Source organism: Nerophis lumbriciformis, linkage group LG23, assembly GCF_033978685.3.
Source record: "Nerophis lumbriciformis linkage group LG23, RoL_Nlum_v2.1, whole genome shotgun sequence".
In the NCBI taxonomy this organism is placed as follows: Eukaryota; Metazoa; Chordata; class Actinopteri; order Syngnathiformes; family Syngnathidae; genus Nerophis; species Nerophis lumbriciformis.
The window spans coordinates 35,722,688-35,739,202 of NC_084570.2; the positions used below are offsets into that span (position 1 = coordinate 35,722,688).

The following is a 16,515-nucleotide window of genomic DNA, read 5'->3' on the forward strand; positions in this document are numbered from 1 at the left end:
GTGCCAAACTTACACATCTGTGAAGGCACCATTAATGCTGAAAGGTACATACAGCTTTTGGAGCAACATATGTTGCCATCCAAGCAACGCTATCATGGACGCCCCTGCTTATTTCAGTAAGACAATGCCAAACCACGTGTTACAACAGCGTGGCTTCATAGTAAAAGAGTGCGGGTACTAGACTGGCCTGCCTGTAGGAAATGAAAATTGAAAATGCGTGAAGGCTAAAATATCAGAAGGGAGACTGTTGAACAACTTAAGCACTTCAAAAATGTGTCTCCTCAGTTCCCAAACCTTTGCTGAGTGTTGTTAAAAGGAAAGGCCATGTAACACAGTGGTGAAAATGCCTTTTTTGCAATATGTTGCTGCCATTAAATTATTTGCGGAAAAAAAAAAGTTTCTCAGTGTGAACATGAAATATTTTGTATTTGCAGTCTATTCAATTGAATATAAGTTGAAAAGGATTTGCAAATCATTGTATTCTCTTTTTATTGACCATTTACACAATGTGACGACCTCACTGCTTTTGGCTTTTGTATCATTTCCCCTTGACTCCTTTTTTTAGTAGTGCTATTTTGTTTGAAATAATTTTAATGGGTATTATTTTTGATGCCAGTTGTGTTTCAAACAAAATAAATGAAAATTAAATAAGTAATTCCGCTGTTTAGGTGGATGATGGATTGATTTAAAAATGAAATTGTCACATTATGACTTTTCTGACCAGGATCAAGGAATAAAGCCACATGTGCTGGCTTTTGATTTAATTTAAATATGTAGAAAAATAACAATAGTAATAATAACAATGCAAAACATGTGATGTGTTTCTTGAAAAATATGAAAAAAATACACATTTATTATATTGAAAATGCTTTATCAAACTGGCATGCACACACTAAAAATAATCTTATATAATTTCATACCTGAAATGTAGTAGTCAAGCTCATGTTTTATCTCATAATTATTGTCATCCATATAAATATTTGCTTCACAATGGTGGACTAATTTAAAACTATTAAGTGAAAGGTGCTATATTTCACCAGATAATAAAGCCATTAAATAATGGTCTAGCTTTTAAATTATTTTTGTAGTTATTAGTTTGTTTTATCCTTGTTTTGCTTTTTATGATGTTAAATAAACTGCCCGTGCTGAAAATGGTATATTTGTTTGTATATTATTTATTTAAAAATAAACAACAGCGGGATATGATGACGTCATCAAAAAGGGACGGCAAAGAAGACCCGCGAAGCTTGCTGTTGAAATAAGTGTTAGACTAGAGAAATGATGGCTGACTATTAAAACCTTAGATGGACCTCAAACTATCTTTTAATCTGCAGTGTGACGTGAAGTCGCTACTTCTGACTACAGACACCAGAGTGTGTGTGTTTGTGTGTATGTGTGTGTGTGTGTGTGTGTCACGACCTTCAGCAGTAATGTTGTCATCATGAAACATCGCCACGTGTAAAAATGCACAACTAATGATCTAGAAAGAACGAGCATGTCAAACCAGGCACGTTACCTCATCTTTTTCCAGTACATTGGAAGTAAATACAGGTATGTTAATACTTTTACTTTCTTAACGTGTTTACTTCCTGTACAACTTGTTATCTTTTCCAATACATTGGAAGTAAATACATGTATGTTACTTTACTTTCTTAACATGTTTACTTCCTGTACAACTTGTTGTCTTTTCCAATACATTGGAAGTAAATACATGTATGTTACTTTACTTTCTTAACATGTTTACTTCCTGTACAACTTGTTGTCTTTTACAACACATTGGAAGTAAATACATGTATGTTACTTTACTTTCTTAACGTGTTTACTTCCTGTACAACTTGTCTTTCCCAATACATTGGAAGTAAATACATGTACGTATGTTACTTTACTTTCTTAACATGTTTACTTCCTGTGCAACTTGTTTACTTCCTGTACAACTTGTTGTCTTTTCCAATACATTGGAAGTAAATACATGTATGTTACTTTACTTTCTTAACATGTTTACTTCCTGTACAACTTGTTACTTCCAATGTATTGGAAAAAGACAACAAGTTGTACAGGAAGTAAACAAGCTGTACAGGAAATAAACACGTTAAGAAAGTAAAGTCACATACCTGTATTTACTTCCAATGTATTGGCAAATACAACAAGTTGTACAGAAGGTAAACATGTTAAGAAAGTAAAGTAACATACATGTATTTACTTCCAATGTGTTGAAAAAAAACAACAAGTTTTTTATAGGAAGTAAACATGTTAAGAAAGTAAGGTAACATACATGTTTTTACTTATAATGTTTTGGATAAAGACATTATGTATGTTACTTTACTTTCTTAACATGTTTACTTCCTGTACAACTTGTCTTTTTTCAATACATTGGAAGTAAATACATGTATGTTACTTTACTTTCTTAACGTGTTTACTTCCTGTACAACTTGTTGTCTTTTCCAATACATTGGAAGTAAATACAGGTATGTTACTTTACTTTCTTAACGTGTTTACTTCCTGTACAGCTTGTTTACTTCCTGTATAACTTATCTTTTTCCAATACATTGGAAATAAATACATGCATGTTACTTTACTTTGTTAACATGTTTACTTCCTGTGCAACTTGTTGTCTTTTCCAATACTTTGGAAGTATATACATATATGTTACTTTACTTTCTTAACATGTTTACTTCCTGTACAACTTGTTGTCTTTTTCCAATACATTGGAAGTAAATACATGTATGTTACTTTACTTTCTTAACATCTTTACTTCTTGTACAACTTATCTTTTTCCAATACATTGATGTATGTTACTTTACTTTCTTAACATGTTTACTTCCTGTACAACATATTTACTTCCTGTACAACATGTTTACTTCCTGTACAACATGTTTACTTCCTGTACAACTTGTTGTCTTTTCCAACACATTGGAAGTAAATACATGTATGTTACTTTACTTTCTTAACATGTTTACTTCCTGTACAACTTGTTATCTTTTTCCAATACATTGATGTATGTTACTTTACTTTCTTAACATGTTTACTTCCTGTACAACATGTTTACTTCCTGTACAACTTGTTGTCTTTTCCAATACATTGGAAGTAAATACAGGTATGTTACTTTACTTTGTTTACATGTTTACTTCCTGTACAACTTCTTGTCTTTTCCAATACATTGGAAGTAAATACATGTATGTTACTTTACTTTCTTAACATGTTTACTTCCTGTGCAACTTGTTTACTTTCTGTACAACTTGTTGTTTTTTCCAACACATTGGAAGTAAAAACATGTATGTTACTTTACTTTCTTAACATGTTTACTTCCTGTACAACTTTTTGTCTTTTTCCAACACATTAGAAGTAAATACATATATGTTACTTTACTTTCTTAATGTGTTTACTTCATGTAAAACGTGTTTACTTCCTGTACAACTTGTTGTCTTTTTACAACACATTGGAAGTAAATACATGTATGTTACTTTACTTTCTTAACATGTTTACTTCCTGTACAACTTGTTTATTTCCTGTACAACTTGTTGTCTTTTTCCAATACATTGGAAGTAAATACATGTATCTTAGTTTACTTTCTTAACATGTTTACTTCCTGTACAACTTGTTTACTTCCTGTACAACTTGTTGTCTTTTTCAAATGCATTGGAAGTAAATACATGTATGTTACTTTACTTTCTTAACGTGTTTACTTCCTGTACAACTTGTCTTCTCCACAGCGGTGCAGTCAAAGTACCTGCGACACAGACCTCGCTCAAAGGAGTCCAAGATCACATCGAGGTAAGACAGTTCATGTATTATAACACTTGTATCAAAACTTCATTTGTAAACTGGTGTGTGTTTTAGTGTTATTTGTGGGACTTCAAGGGGAAGTGCGCTTTTTTGGAATGTTGCCTATTGTTCACAATCATTTTGAAGGACATACTTTCTTTTCATGCATTCTAAATAGTAAATACATGCCGTCAAAGGTCAGCTTACAATGGCAGTAGCTCTATTCTGCCTATAAAACCCTTAAACACACCTCCATTAAGTTTTATAGACATGTAAGTATATATGTAAGGTAGTAACATTTATAATAAAATTTAATATTTACGTATTTTGATCTTTTTAGGGCTATGCGGCGCATTCATTTAGCTTTTTTCCCCCACAACCTCACAGATTACTACTCATGGCAGCCAACATGATAAAAGATCACTTAAGTCTGGTGTATACTCTCGTGGTGCCCCCTAACACCTGCGGAGCCCACGTGCACCTCCCAAAAAGCCTAGGTGTGCGACGCAGAGCTGTGATTGGTCTGTTTTTGCCGAGGAGGGTCCCTGGACACATGCGAGCAGACTTTGTGCTTGAAACGCACAAATGGTTGTGAGAAATAGAACAATCACGGCATAACAACTGATATTGTGCACTTAATATCTCGGTGCGCTCTAAAAAGAATGACTGTATGTGACGTTTTTCAGCGTATTGTGTTCTTGTTGCGCCCAGAAATAGTCCCAAAGTACGACACTCTTTTTAACTTTTATTGTCAATCTTGTGCCAACAACAGGATCAATTCCGACACATTCTTTGTGGTGCGCACACGGCTTTTTCTCTCAAACACTTGTCATTCTGCGTCAATAATCATTCAGTCACTTCACTTCATAATATTTGTCAACTACGAACATCACCATACAGAATCTACCAGCATGTGGTTAACTTGTAACACTTTTCTTTATTTACATGTTGGATACGTGTGGTGCCATGTCCTGAATAGCCTTGCAGATAATAGCAGCGTCCTCTGCCGCCAATGGTTTAGAAGTTGCGCAGTCCGTCTTCACAAATGTATTTTCCTGCACTTTAAAAGTTCCATTAAGAGTCAAGTGATGTTTGTGAATGATGAGTTGCACTGCAGACGTTGTGGGTCAATGGTTGATGTCACTTGGCACAGGAAGGAAACACTATCTATCTAGTCAACAACAGCTGCAGTTAGTGCCCCTTAGTGTTTTGGAAGAGAATTACAAGTCTGGCACCACCCCCCACGGAGGAACTATCAGTGTTTCCCCCAGAAAATGTGTTAGTTAAGGTGGTGGGAGAGGGCGTTGCCCGGGATAGGCGGCAGGACGGGGAAGGGGGTGGGTGGGTGGAAGGAACAGTGTAACTCGGCCTGTCGCCATCACGTCTCCACCTCATCGCTGCCACCACAGCCTGGGGGGGGCAATAGACTACAGACTCTGATTACATTGAACACATTGTTTATTAAAAAATAACCAAATAATATCTTATAATAAATACAAATATTAGAGAAATAAAGACGCCCACAATTTTTGGTTGTGTTTTCCGCTCCATTTGCAGAATGGCGATATACGATATCCATCCATCCATCCATCTTCTTCCGCTTATTCGAGGTCGGGTCGCGGGGGCAGCAGCCTAAGCAGGGAAGCCCAGACTTCCCTCTCCCCAGCCACTTCGTCCAGCTCCTCCCGGGGGATCCCGAGGCGTTCCCAGGCCAGCCGGGAGACATAGTCTTCCCAACGATATATATCTCGATATTTTTCCGTAAAGTATAAACAAAACACAAAACAGTCCTAGTTACCTGAGATACTAAGTACCGTATTTTTCGGAGTATAAGTCTCACCGGAGTATAGGTCGCACCGGAGTATAAGTCGCACCTGCCGAAAATGCATAATAAAGAAGGAAAAAAACATATAAGTCTCACTGGAGCCCGGCCAAACTATGAAAAAAACTGCGACTTATAGTCCAAAAAATACGGTATGTCATTATTAGTAAGTCAATATTTTGACTTAGTAAATTGATGTTGGTTTGTCTAAATTGTCAGACGATCGCTTCTCTGATGTCTCCATCATGTCCAGAAGTCTCTTCTTTATCTAGACGTCTTCTTCTACTACATTCAGCATTTTTGTCTCCATTGGAAGTTTTCGTTTTAGTCTGTCGTGCTTGTGGCTGTTGAGTTTTGCCTAGTGAAAAAAAAAAACATTTTATCAGGATTTTTACAAAATTACATTCAATAATCATGAATACATTATTTGGGATAAAGCCACTTAAGCACAGGTGTAAGATAGTGACATGTTATTTACAACATGTCAACTGGCCCTCAACAATGTCGGGAAACAATGTGTGTCAATGGAGCACATCGAGGTATTTTAATTTTGACAGAAAAAAACAACATTTAATGCAACTGCAGTTTTACTTGACTCAATATTATTTATTACAAGAAACTACTCAAAGCATTTAATACAACCCTATTTAAATACATCTAAAACAGCTGAACTTTCATATATGCTTGCCATCTTGACTTCTGATTCCAAAGCAAGTATTTTTGTCACACTGTTGTCAAACAATGATCATATTCAAACAAATGGGCAAAATATGATTCCACATGGTTAAAAGTGGTCATATGAGAGCATTTGTAATTGCAGTACAGTTCATATAAAAATGTTTTTTATGCCCCAGATATACAACATCTATCTGCCTTTTAACAATATTACTTCCTAGCAATGAAGTTAGCGCCCACATACCTGAAGTAGAGCTCTTCTCTCTTTCACCACAGAAGATTGTGGATTGCTCCCATTGGAATCTTGCTGCTCTTGTACAAACCCCGTTTCCATATGAGTTGGGAAATTGTGTCAGATGTAAATATAAACGGAATACAATGATTTGCAAATCCTTTTCAACCCATATTCAATTGAATGCACTACAAAGACAACATATTTGATGTTCAAACTCATAAACTTTATTTTTTTTTTGCAAATAATAATTAACTTAGAATTTCATGGCTGCAACACGTGCCAAAGTAGTTGGAAAAGGGCATGTTCACCACTGTGTTACATGGCCTTTCCTTTTAACAACACTCAGTAAACGTTTGGGAACTGAGGAGACACATTTTTTAAGCTTCTCAGGTGGAATTCTTTCCCATTCTTGCTTGATGTACAGCTTAAGTTGTTCAACAGTTCGGGGGTCTCCGTTGTGGTATTTTAGGCTTCATAATGCGCCACACATTTTCAATGGGAGACAGGTCTGGACTACAGGCAGGCCAGTCTAGTACCCGCACTCTTTTACTATGAAGCCACGTTGATGTAACATGTGGCTTTGTATTGTCTTGCTGAAATAAGCAGGGGCGTCCATGGTAACGTTGCTTGGATGGCAACATATGTTGCTCCAAAACCTGTATGTACCTTTCAGCATTAATGGCGCCTTCACAGATGTGTAAGTTACCCATGTCTTGGGCACTAATACACCCCCATACCATCACAGATGCTGGCTTTTCAACTTTGCGCCTATAACAATCCAGATGGTTCTTTTCCTCTTTGGTCCGGAGGATACGACGTCCACAGTTTCCCAAAACAATTTGAAATGTGGACTCGTCAGACCACAGACCATAACTTTATCAGTATTTATTGCCACCTTTCCCAACTTCTTTGTCACATGTTGCTGGCATCAAATTCTAAAGTTAATGATTATTTGCACAAATTTTTTTTTTTATCAGTTTGAACATCAAATATGTTGTCTTTGTAGCATATTCAACTGAATATGGGTTGAAAATGATTTGCAAATCATTGTATTCCATTTATAATTACATCTAACACAATTTCCCAATTCATATGGAAACGGGGTTTGTACATCATTCGGCATATCTTCATCTGTGACCAGGCTGTCAAGGGTGAATGGAGAATCTGAACTCCTGTGAGACCTTGTCAATATCTGATGTTTATATTCCAAATGGAATGGATGTAGTTGATGGAGAACCGCCTGAGATCTGCTGGCATAGTTGGAAGTACAGCAAAACAACTCTACCGTAACCACTTCTTCCTCTTGCGTCGACTGATTGTCTGTACTTTCCACGAATCGCTTTCAGTTTAGTGCCGATAGTTGTTTTTGTGATGTCCTGTTTCCGATGAAGAAATTACTCAGATGTCCCTCCAAGTCCGTACCGCTCCAAAATAGGTAAGAATGTCACCATACTTGGACTGGCAAGTTTTCCAGTCAACACTTTGTTGAGTTTTGTTAACTTTGAACTCCAAAATGATGCTTAAAAGTAGCTGTACTTCTCGTTCAGTCCACATATATAATTCTTTCTTGCTGTGATCCGCCATTTTTGCTATATGCCGCCTCCGGAAATGACGTTTTGGATGTTTCTGATTGGCTAAAATGGTCTTAAGTCCTAGGCTACAGCGCCCCCAGTATTTTGGCATGCGTATGACACTCAGTGTATGCGTTTGCTAGGGGACAGAGATAGTTTTTTAAATGCGCACGTGTGGCTGGAGATCTTGTTAAGACCTTAGTTTAGGCGGTGGCTCTTTGTTGTTAAGGCGGGCGCCTTAACAAAAAAACGCTGCGGGAAACCCTGAACTATAAATCAAACAAGACGCCGTCAGGGGGTACGCAAGCTACGCAACACGAGAGTATATTCCAGCCTTTACTGTACAAGGTCTGCGGTCATTAGGATGCCGCCTGAAAGTTCCTGTTCCATCCATCCATCCATCCATCTTCTTCCGCTTATCCGAGGTCGGGTCGCGGGGGCAGCAGCCTAAGCAGGGAAGCCCAGACTTCCCTCTCCCCAGCCACTTCGTCCAGCTCCTCCCGGGGGATCCCGAGGCGTTCCCAGGCCAGCCGGGAGACATAGTCTTCCCAACGTGTCCTGGGTCTTCCTCGTGGCCTCCTACCGGTCGGACATGCCCTAAACACCTCCTTAGGGAGGCGCTCGGGTGGCATCCTGACCAGATGCCCGAACCACCTCATCTGGCTCCTCTCGATGCGGAGGAGCAGCGGCTTTACTTTGAGCTCCCCCCGGATGACAGAGCTTCTCACCCTATCTCTAAGGGAGAGCCCCGCCACCCGGCGGAGGAAACTCATTTCGGCCGCTTGTACCCGTGATCTTGTCCTTTCGGTCATAACCCAAAGCTCATGACCATAGGTGAGGATGGGAACGTAGATCGACCGGTAAATTGAGAGCTTTGCCTTCCGGCTCAGCTCCTTCTTCACCACAACGGATCGATACAGCGTCCGCATTACTGAAGACGCCGCACCGATCCGCCTGTCGATCTCACGATCCACTCTTCCCTCACTCGTGAACAAGACTCCGAGGTACTTGAACTCCTCCACTTGGGGCAAGATCTCCTCCCCAACCCGGAGATGGCACTCCACCCTTTTCCGGGCGAGAACCATGGACTCGGACTTGGAGGTGCTGATTCTCATCTGAAAGTTCCTGTTTTAGATGAAAAATGACTCATAATCCTTACAAAAAAAAGCAGGGTGGAACCAAGTGTCTTTGTGTCGTTCTCGCCATTTCCGGGTCTAAATTGGCTGTCAAAGTGTACCAACTTGTTGGAAGACATCCTCATCCTTCTACTACCCAGGTGAGAGGCATGATTTTTGATCTTCAATAAACTTTCGAGAGCAAAGGAAGCATGACGATGACGTCAACATCGGCAAACAGGAAGTGATCATGGCGCCGCTATATAAATAGTTTGCCTGCGTTAGCGCTAATAATAACAATATTTCTAATATTAGGTGAAAATTCAAGTCACCAAATGTAAATGGAGTATAGTTGATGTTTTTTTATTAGGTTTTCAGGGCGGAAAAGAGGACCTCCGCTGTATACAGACTTTTATTTAGAAGTTTGAATACATAAAAAAGTTATACATCCGTGGTCATGTCTTGCAGAATGATTGTGAACAATAGGCAACATTCCAAAAAAGCGCACTTCCCCTTTAAGGCCTGTGCAGCGCTTGTTGTTGGACAGAAAAGTTTGCAGGCCAAGCTCACATACTTCATTTCACTCTCCCATGCCTGCAGGATGCCATAGAGAGGCTGAAGCCACTCCACCCAGTACGCCTCTACATCTCCAGCAGGACAGATTCAGGCGTCCACGCCCTCTCCAACTCCGCCCATTTTGATTTTCAACGCAAAAACGATAAGCCACCATTTACCGAAGATGTCCTTGTCAAGGCTCTCAATTTAAAGCTGGACAGGGAGCACATCAGGTAAGTGTTCCAATAGTCCTCATGCTGGATGACACACATTTATGTTTGACTTCTACCATGCATCTGATCATATCAACAACACCACAATCAATACTAAACAAAAAGGAATAATGGCTAGAGTTCTTCCATAAATACTCTTTTCTGTCATCACATGGCCGCCTACCTCTCAGGTAGATGTGGTGGACACAAAGGGAAGTAGAAAGGTGTGTCCAACACACATAAAGAGGCAGGTGTCACAACAATTAATGCAGTAGGGGAACAAGGTTCAGCTTCCACATATTGACAATATTTTTACACATGTTGTGTAATTATAACAATAATACATATTTCCAAGACATAATTGACCCTGTTTGTTACATTAGTACATATGTAGAGCTGTAATATATTATATATAATATAAGACAATATAACATACATCCATAAATGTGGACGCATGTGAAAAAGTGCAATATATTTATCTGTACAGTAATCTATTTATTTATTTATATATATTTATATACAGTATATTTATTTATTTAATATATATATTTATATATTATTTATGTATATTTATTTATTTATATATGCACCTTATTGCTTTTTTATCCTGCACTACCATGAGCTTATGTAACGAAATTTCGTTCTTATCTGTGCTGTAAAGTTCAAATTTGAATGACAATAAAAAGGAAGTCTAAGTCTAAGTCAATATGCACTTACAATGTGCTGGTCATTAAAGTACCCTTTATTTGACACATGAATGGTATGGTACTGGCTAAATACAGGTGATTTATTTGACGCATGAATGGTATAGTACTGGCTAAATACAGGTGAAACTCAAAAAATTTGAATATCGCGGTTGTTGTTGTTTTTTCCAGCAATTAGATGGGGGTGTCAAACTCTTTAGCTCAGCGGCCACATGGAGAAAAATCTATTCCCAAGTGGGCCGGATTGTTAAAATCATGGCATGGCTACTTCAAAATGAAGACAACTTCAGGTTGTGTTCTTTGTTTAAAAATAGACCAAGCACATTCTGAAAATGTACAAATCATAATGGCTTTTTCTTACACTTAGATGTTAATAGTATCCTATCTTTATTTGTGGTTGTTTATACTTTCTGAATATATGATGTGATAATGTTCATCAGCCAAATAAATAGGTGCAATTGAGTCTGGCAGAGATTTAAAATGTTCCCATTGGTGTTAACTTTGAATCTATCAGAAGATGACAAATATTAATATCAAAATCAAATTACAGGATGTTAGTAATTTACTTATTTTTCTAAACCAATGTACAAAAGCAGTGAAGTTGTCACGTTGTGTAAATGGTAAATAAAAAGAGAATACAACAAATCCTTTTCAACTTATATTCAATTGAATAGACCGCAAAGACAATATATTTCATGTTCACACTGAGAAACTTCATTTTTTTGCAAATAATCATGAACTTAGAATTTAATGGCAGCAACACATTGCAAAAAAGGCATTTTTACCACTGTGTTACATGGCCTTTCCTTTTAACAACACTCAGTAAAGGTTTGGGAACTGAGGAGACACATTTTTGAAGTGGAATTCTTTCCCATTCTTGCTTGATGTACAGCTTAAGTTGTTCAACAGTCTCCCTTCTGATATTTTTGTTATGATCCGCTGCCCGGATCATATTTTTGTTTACGTTTTCAAGGTACTTGTGTTTTTTGTTAGTTTTGGACTCCTTGAGTGCCTGTTTTGTACACCTGAGTTTGTTGCCTCGGCTGCTTATTGTTTTCACCTGCCGCGTGTGTTCCCGACGCGCACCTGTTAGTCATCACTGACATTGTTATTTAAGCCTGCCTTCCCTGTCATTCTGTCTTGCTTCATAGTTTGCTTTTTGCAACAGTAGACGACTTTTGTTCTTGCTCTGTACCTGCTAGCTTCCACGCTAGGCTCTGTTACTCGCTAGCTCCCATGCTAGCCATCCTTAGTTTTTACCTTATGTGCTATGAGCACCCTTTTCTTTGTTTCTTCTGATTTATTCCGTAAATAAATCATTTCTTTTACCTTCACGCTGTGTCCGAAGTCCGTTGCATCCTGGGAGAACGAAACCCCCGCATCACCATGTGCCCCGGTCGTCACAGTAGGAAGCAAGCAAGAAAAAGTTCTCTCGCATCGGGCATGACGGAGGTTGATGAAGAAGGTGCGTGGATGGTCCTCCGAGCGATGGAGGCAGAGACGCTCCGCTGTAATCCAGATGACGAGATGATTTGGGGACCTGGAGGTGTTCTGGTCCCGATCGACTCCATCTGGCCCGGAGAGGTCCGCTCTCAGCCCGCTCGCACGCGTCAGCGAAGGCGGAAGTCGCACAAAACGGCTTCAGCTCGCGACATAGACGCGCCACCCCCGCAATTCTTCCCTCCGGAACACAGCCACCTACCAGCAGCCCAGGATTCCCCTCCTCAATTATCTGGTAATTCAATCGATCACTTTGCCAAAGATTTTTCCTACTGGCCTGTCAATCACTGGGACTGCAGCTATGACGTCATTCCCTTGTCGCCCCCCGAGGACACGCCCCCGTCCACTTTTGATGACGTCATAGAAAAATACATTTTTTTGCATTCTGTTCATTCTTACTGTCAGCCACTTCCTAATGACTTTAATTCGACAATTAAACACTATCAGGACATTTTTGTTAATTCTAGGTCTAGTCAGTCCCACTCACCTTCTGACTTTCAAGCTCAGCCCCCAATTACTTTGGCCCCACCCCCTAAGGCTCAAGCTCCACCCACTCCTCTGTTTTCTCCCTCCTGGTCATCCCTACAGTCCCATATTGGGGAGATGAATAGACAATTTGGACAATTAAAAGACGAAGAGTCTATCCCCCTCTTTACCTCCCCCCACCCACTCCTAAAGACTGTTCCAGACTGCACAAGACGCGTCTGGGATCCGCTTCTTGAGGGGGGGGGGCTAGTACTGGGTGCTTTGCTAGTGGGCGGGCACAGCTGCGCCCAGCCAAGCCCAAACCTCCATCCCGGCCTCCGCCACCAGCCCTTTGGCATGCTAAGCCGCAACCTCCTGCTCGGCCACCGCCACCAGTCGTTCGGCGTGCTAAGCCGCAACCTCCTGCCAGGCCACCATCACCAGTCCTCTGGCATGCTAAGCCGTAACCCCCTGCCCGGCCGCCACCACCAGTCCTTCGGCGTGCTAAGCCGCAACCCCCGGCCGCCGCCACCTGACTCGTCCCCGGTGGATTCGGGGACACGTGGCCTGGCGACCCTTCGCCAAATCCTCCCTCCACCCTCCCTTGACTCTTGAACTTTGTAATAGTTGGGGGGGTTTAGTTTTTCCAGGGGACATCTGGAATCTGTCCCTTAAGGGGGGGGGGGGGGGGTACTGTTATGATCCGCTGCCCAGATCATATTTTTGTTTACGTTTTCAAGGTACTTGTGTTTTTTGTTAGTTTTGGACTCCTTGAGTGCCTGTTTTGTACACCTGAGTTTGTTGCCATGGCTGCTTATTGTTTTCACCTGCCGCGTGTGTTCCCGACGCGCACCTGTTGGTCATCACTGACATTGTTATTTAAGCCTGTCTTCCCTGTCATTCTGTCTTGCTTCCTAGTTTGCTTTTTGCAACAGTAGACGACTTTTGTTCTTGCTCTGTACCTGCTAGCTTCCACGCTAGGCTCTGTTACTCGCTAGCTCCCACGCTAGCCATCCTTAATTTTTACCTTATGTGCTATGAGCACCCTTTTCTTTGTTTCTTCTGATTTATTCCGTAAATAAATCATTTCTTTTACCTTCACGCTGTGTCCGAAGTCCGTTGCATCCTGGGAGAACGAAACCCCCGCATCACCATGCGCCCCGGTCGTCACAATTTTAGCCTTCACACATTTTCAATGGGAGACAGGTCTGGACTACAGGCAGGCCAGTCTAGTACCTGCACTCTTTTACTATGAAGCCATGCTGTTGTAACACCTGACTTGGCATTGTCTTGCTGAAAAGGGCGTCCATGATAACGTTGCTTGGATGGCAACATATGTTGCTCCAAAAGCTGTATGTACCTTTCAGCATTAATGGTGCCTTCACAGATGTGTAAGTTACCCATGTCTTGGCCACTAATACACCCCCATACCATCACAGATGCTGACTTTTACACTTTGACCCTAGAACCAGATCCAGATGGTTCTTTTCCTCTTTGGTCCGGAGGACACAAAGTCCACAGTTTCCGAAAACAATTTGAAATGTGGACTCGTCAGACCACAGAACACTTTTCCACTTTGCATCAGTCCATCTAAGATGAGCTCGGGCCCAGCTAAGCGTTTCTGGGTGTTGTTGATAAATGGCTTTGGCTTTGCATAGTAGAGTTTTAACTTGCACTTACAGATGTAGCGACCAACTTTAGTTACTGACAGTGGTTTTCTGAAGTGTTCCTGAGCCCATATGGTGATATCCTTTACACACTAATGTCGCTTTTTGATGCAGTACTGCCTGAGGCATCCAAGTCACGGGCATTCAATGTTACATGCAGTGATTTCTCCAGATTCTCTGAACCTTTTGATATTACGGAACGTAGATGGTGAAATCCCTAAATTCCTTGCAATAGCTGGTTGAGAAATGTTGTTCTTAAACAATTTGCTCAGGCATTTGTTGACAAAGTGGTGACCCTCGCCCCATCCTTGTTTGTGAATGACTGAGCATTTCATGGAAGATGCTTTTATACCCAATCATGGCACCCACCTGTTCCCAATTAGCCTGTTCACCTGTGGGATGTTCGAAATAAGTCTTTGATGAGCATTCCTCAACTTTCTCACTCTTTTTTGCCACTTGTGCCAGCTTTTTTGAAACATGTTGCAGGCATCAAATTCCAAATGAGATCATATTTGCAAAAAATAACAAAGTTTCTCAGTGTGAACATGAAATATCTTGTCTTTGCAGTCTATTCAATTGAATATAAGTTGAAAAGGATTTGTTGTATTCTCTTTTTATTTATCATTTACACAATGTGACAACTTCACTGCTTTGTAGATACATAACATGTAGATACATAACATGTAGCTAGCTCCGTAACATGTAAATACCTAACATGTAGATACGTGACATGTAGATACGTAACATGTAGATACGTAACATGTAGATACGTAACATGTAGATACGTAACATGTAGATACGTAACATGTAGATACATAACATGTAGCTAGCTCCGTAACATGTAAATACCTAACATGTAGATACGTGACATGTAGATACGTAACATGTAGATACGTAACATGTAGATACGTAACATGTAGATACGCAACATGTAGATACCTAACATGTAGATACCGAACATGTAGATACGCGACATGTAGATACGTGACATGTAGATACATAACATGTAGATACGTAACATGTAGATACGCAACATGTAGATACCTAACATGTAGATACCAAACATGTAGATACGTAACAAGTAGATACGTGACATGTAGATACGCGACATGTACATACGCGACATGTAGATACGCAACATGTAGATACGTAACACACACACAGCTGCTTGGCTTGATGCCAAATATTAGCGGAGTTAAAACTGCCCAATTAGTGTCAACTAGTGCAAGTGGAATGACTATATTTGGTAACAAATTGTAACAAAAGTGTGTTTTACCTGCTCCATGGCTTATCTGTGTACATTTATCCATGGTTTTGTTTTTAGTACTTACTAATAATTGTATTTTTCTTAAAGCACAGACCAGGAGTGGCAACCATAAATCATGAAGCATTTAATATAATGTCAATAAAGCGTTTTATTATATTTGTATCTAATCCTTGATTATGGCAGACTATATGTGATATGGAAAATTGTCTATTGTTCTTTCAGTGCAACAAGAATGTGTTTAATGCCCTTTAATTTATATTGTAACCTTCTACAATTGTTCTTTTTTTAATTTTTTTATTAAATCAACATAGAAAAAACACAAAATGCACTTTCAACTAGTGCATCAACCCAAAAAAAACTCCCTCCCCCATTCACACTCATCCACACCCACTCACACTAAAGGGGTTGTTTCTTTCTGCTACCAATATTCTGGTTCCCACAACATGGACAACACGTCTGCAAGGGACACAGTCCCTGAAGCACACATGATTGTATGTGTTGCTGGTACACTAGCATTTTCATTAATTACTATTTTTTATGTAATTATTTTTATATTGTTTTACTTTCTTTTTTATCCAAGAAAATATTTATTTATTTATCTTATTTTATTTTATTTAAAAAAGAAAAGGACCCCATCTTCACCAGACCAGGTTTTAAATGAAATTAGATTTGTTTAAAGGGATTCTTAAAACCAGGTCCAGTCCAGATAATGTCCAAGTCGGGCTCAGCAACACACACCTTCATTCATGTACAATGAAAAAAATAAAAAAATAAAAAATTAGGGAACACAACAGATTGCATATAATATATAAACAAATTTGCATTTTCAGAAAAAGCATTTATGTACTGTCCAGATTATGTCCAGGTCACTCAAATTAGGGAACACAAAATCACACAAAATCGTCAGTCATCTGATTCTGTCATATTCCATAATTTTAACATTCTCCCCGTGGGTAAGAAGTTAT

General features: G+C 39.6%; 1 protein-coding gene across 1 annotated transcript in view; it reads left to right on the plus strand.

The window, feature by feature from the left end:
• Nucleotides 1-1,227: 1,227 nt before the first annotated feature.
• pusl1 (pseudouridine synthase like 1) overlaps nt 1,228-16,515 on the plus strand; it is a 29,303-nt gene continuing 14,015 nt past the window's right edge. Inside the window, exons 1-3 of the mRNA XM_061985658.2 lie at nt 1,228-1,551; nt 3,711-3,771; nt 9,781-9,968. Coding sequence (XP_061841642.1) covers nt 1,496-1,551; nt 3,711-3,771; nt 9,781-9,968 — 305 coding nt within the window. The 5' untranslated portion in view covers nt 1,228-1,495. The remainder of the gene's footprint in view (nt 1,552-3,710; nt 3,772-9,780; nt 9,969-16,515) is intronic.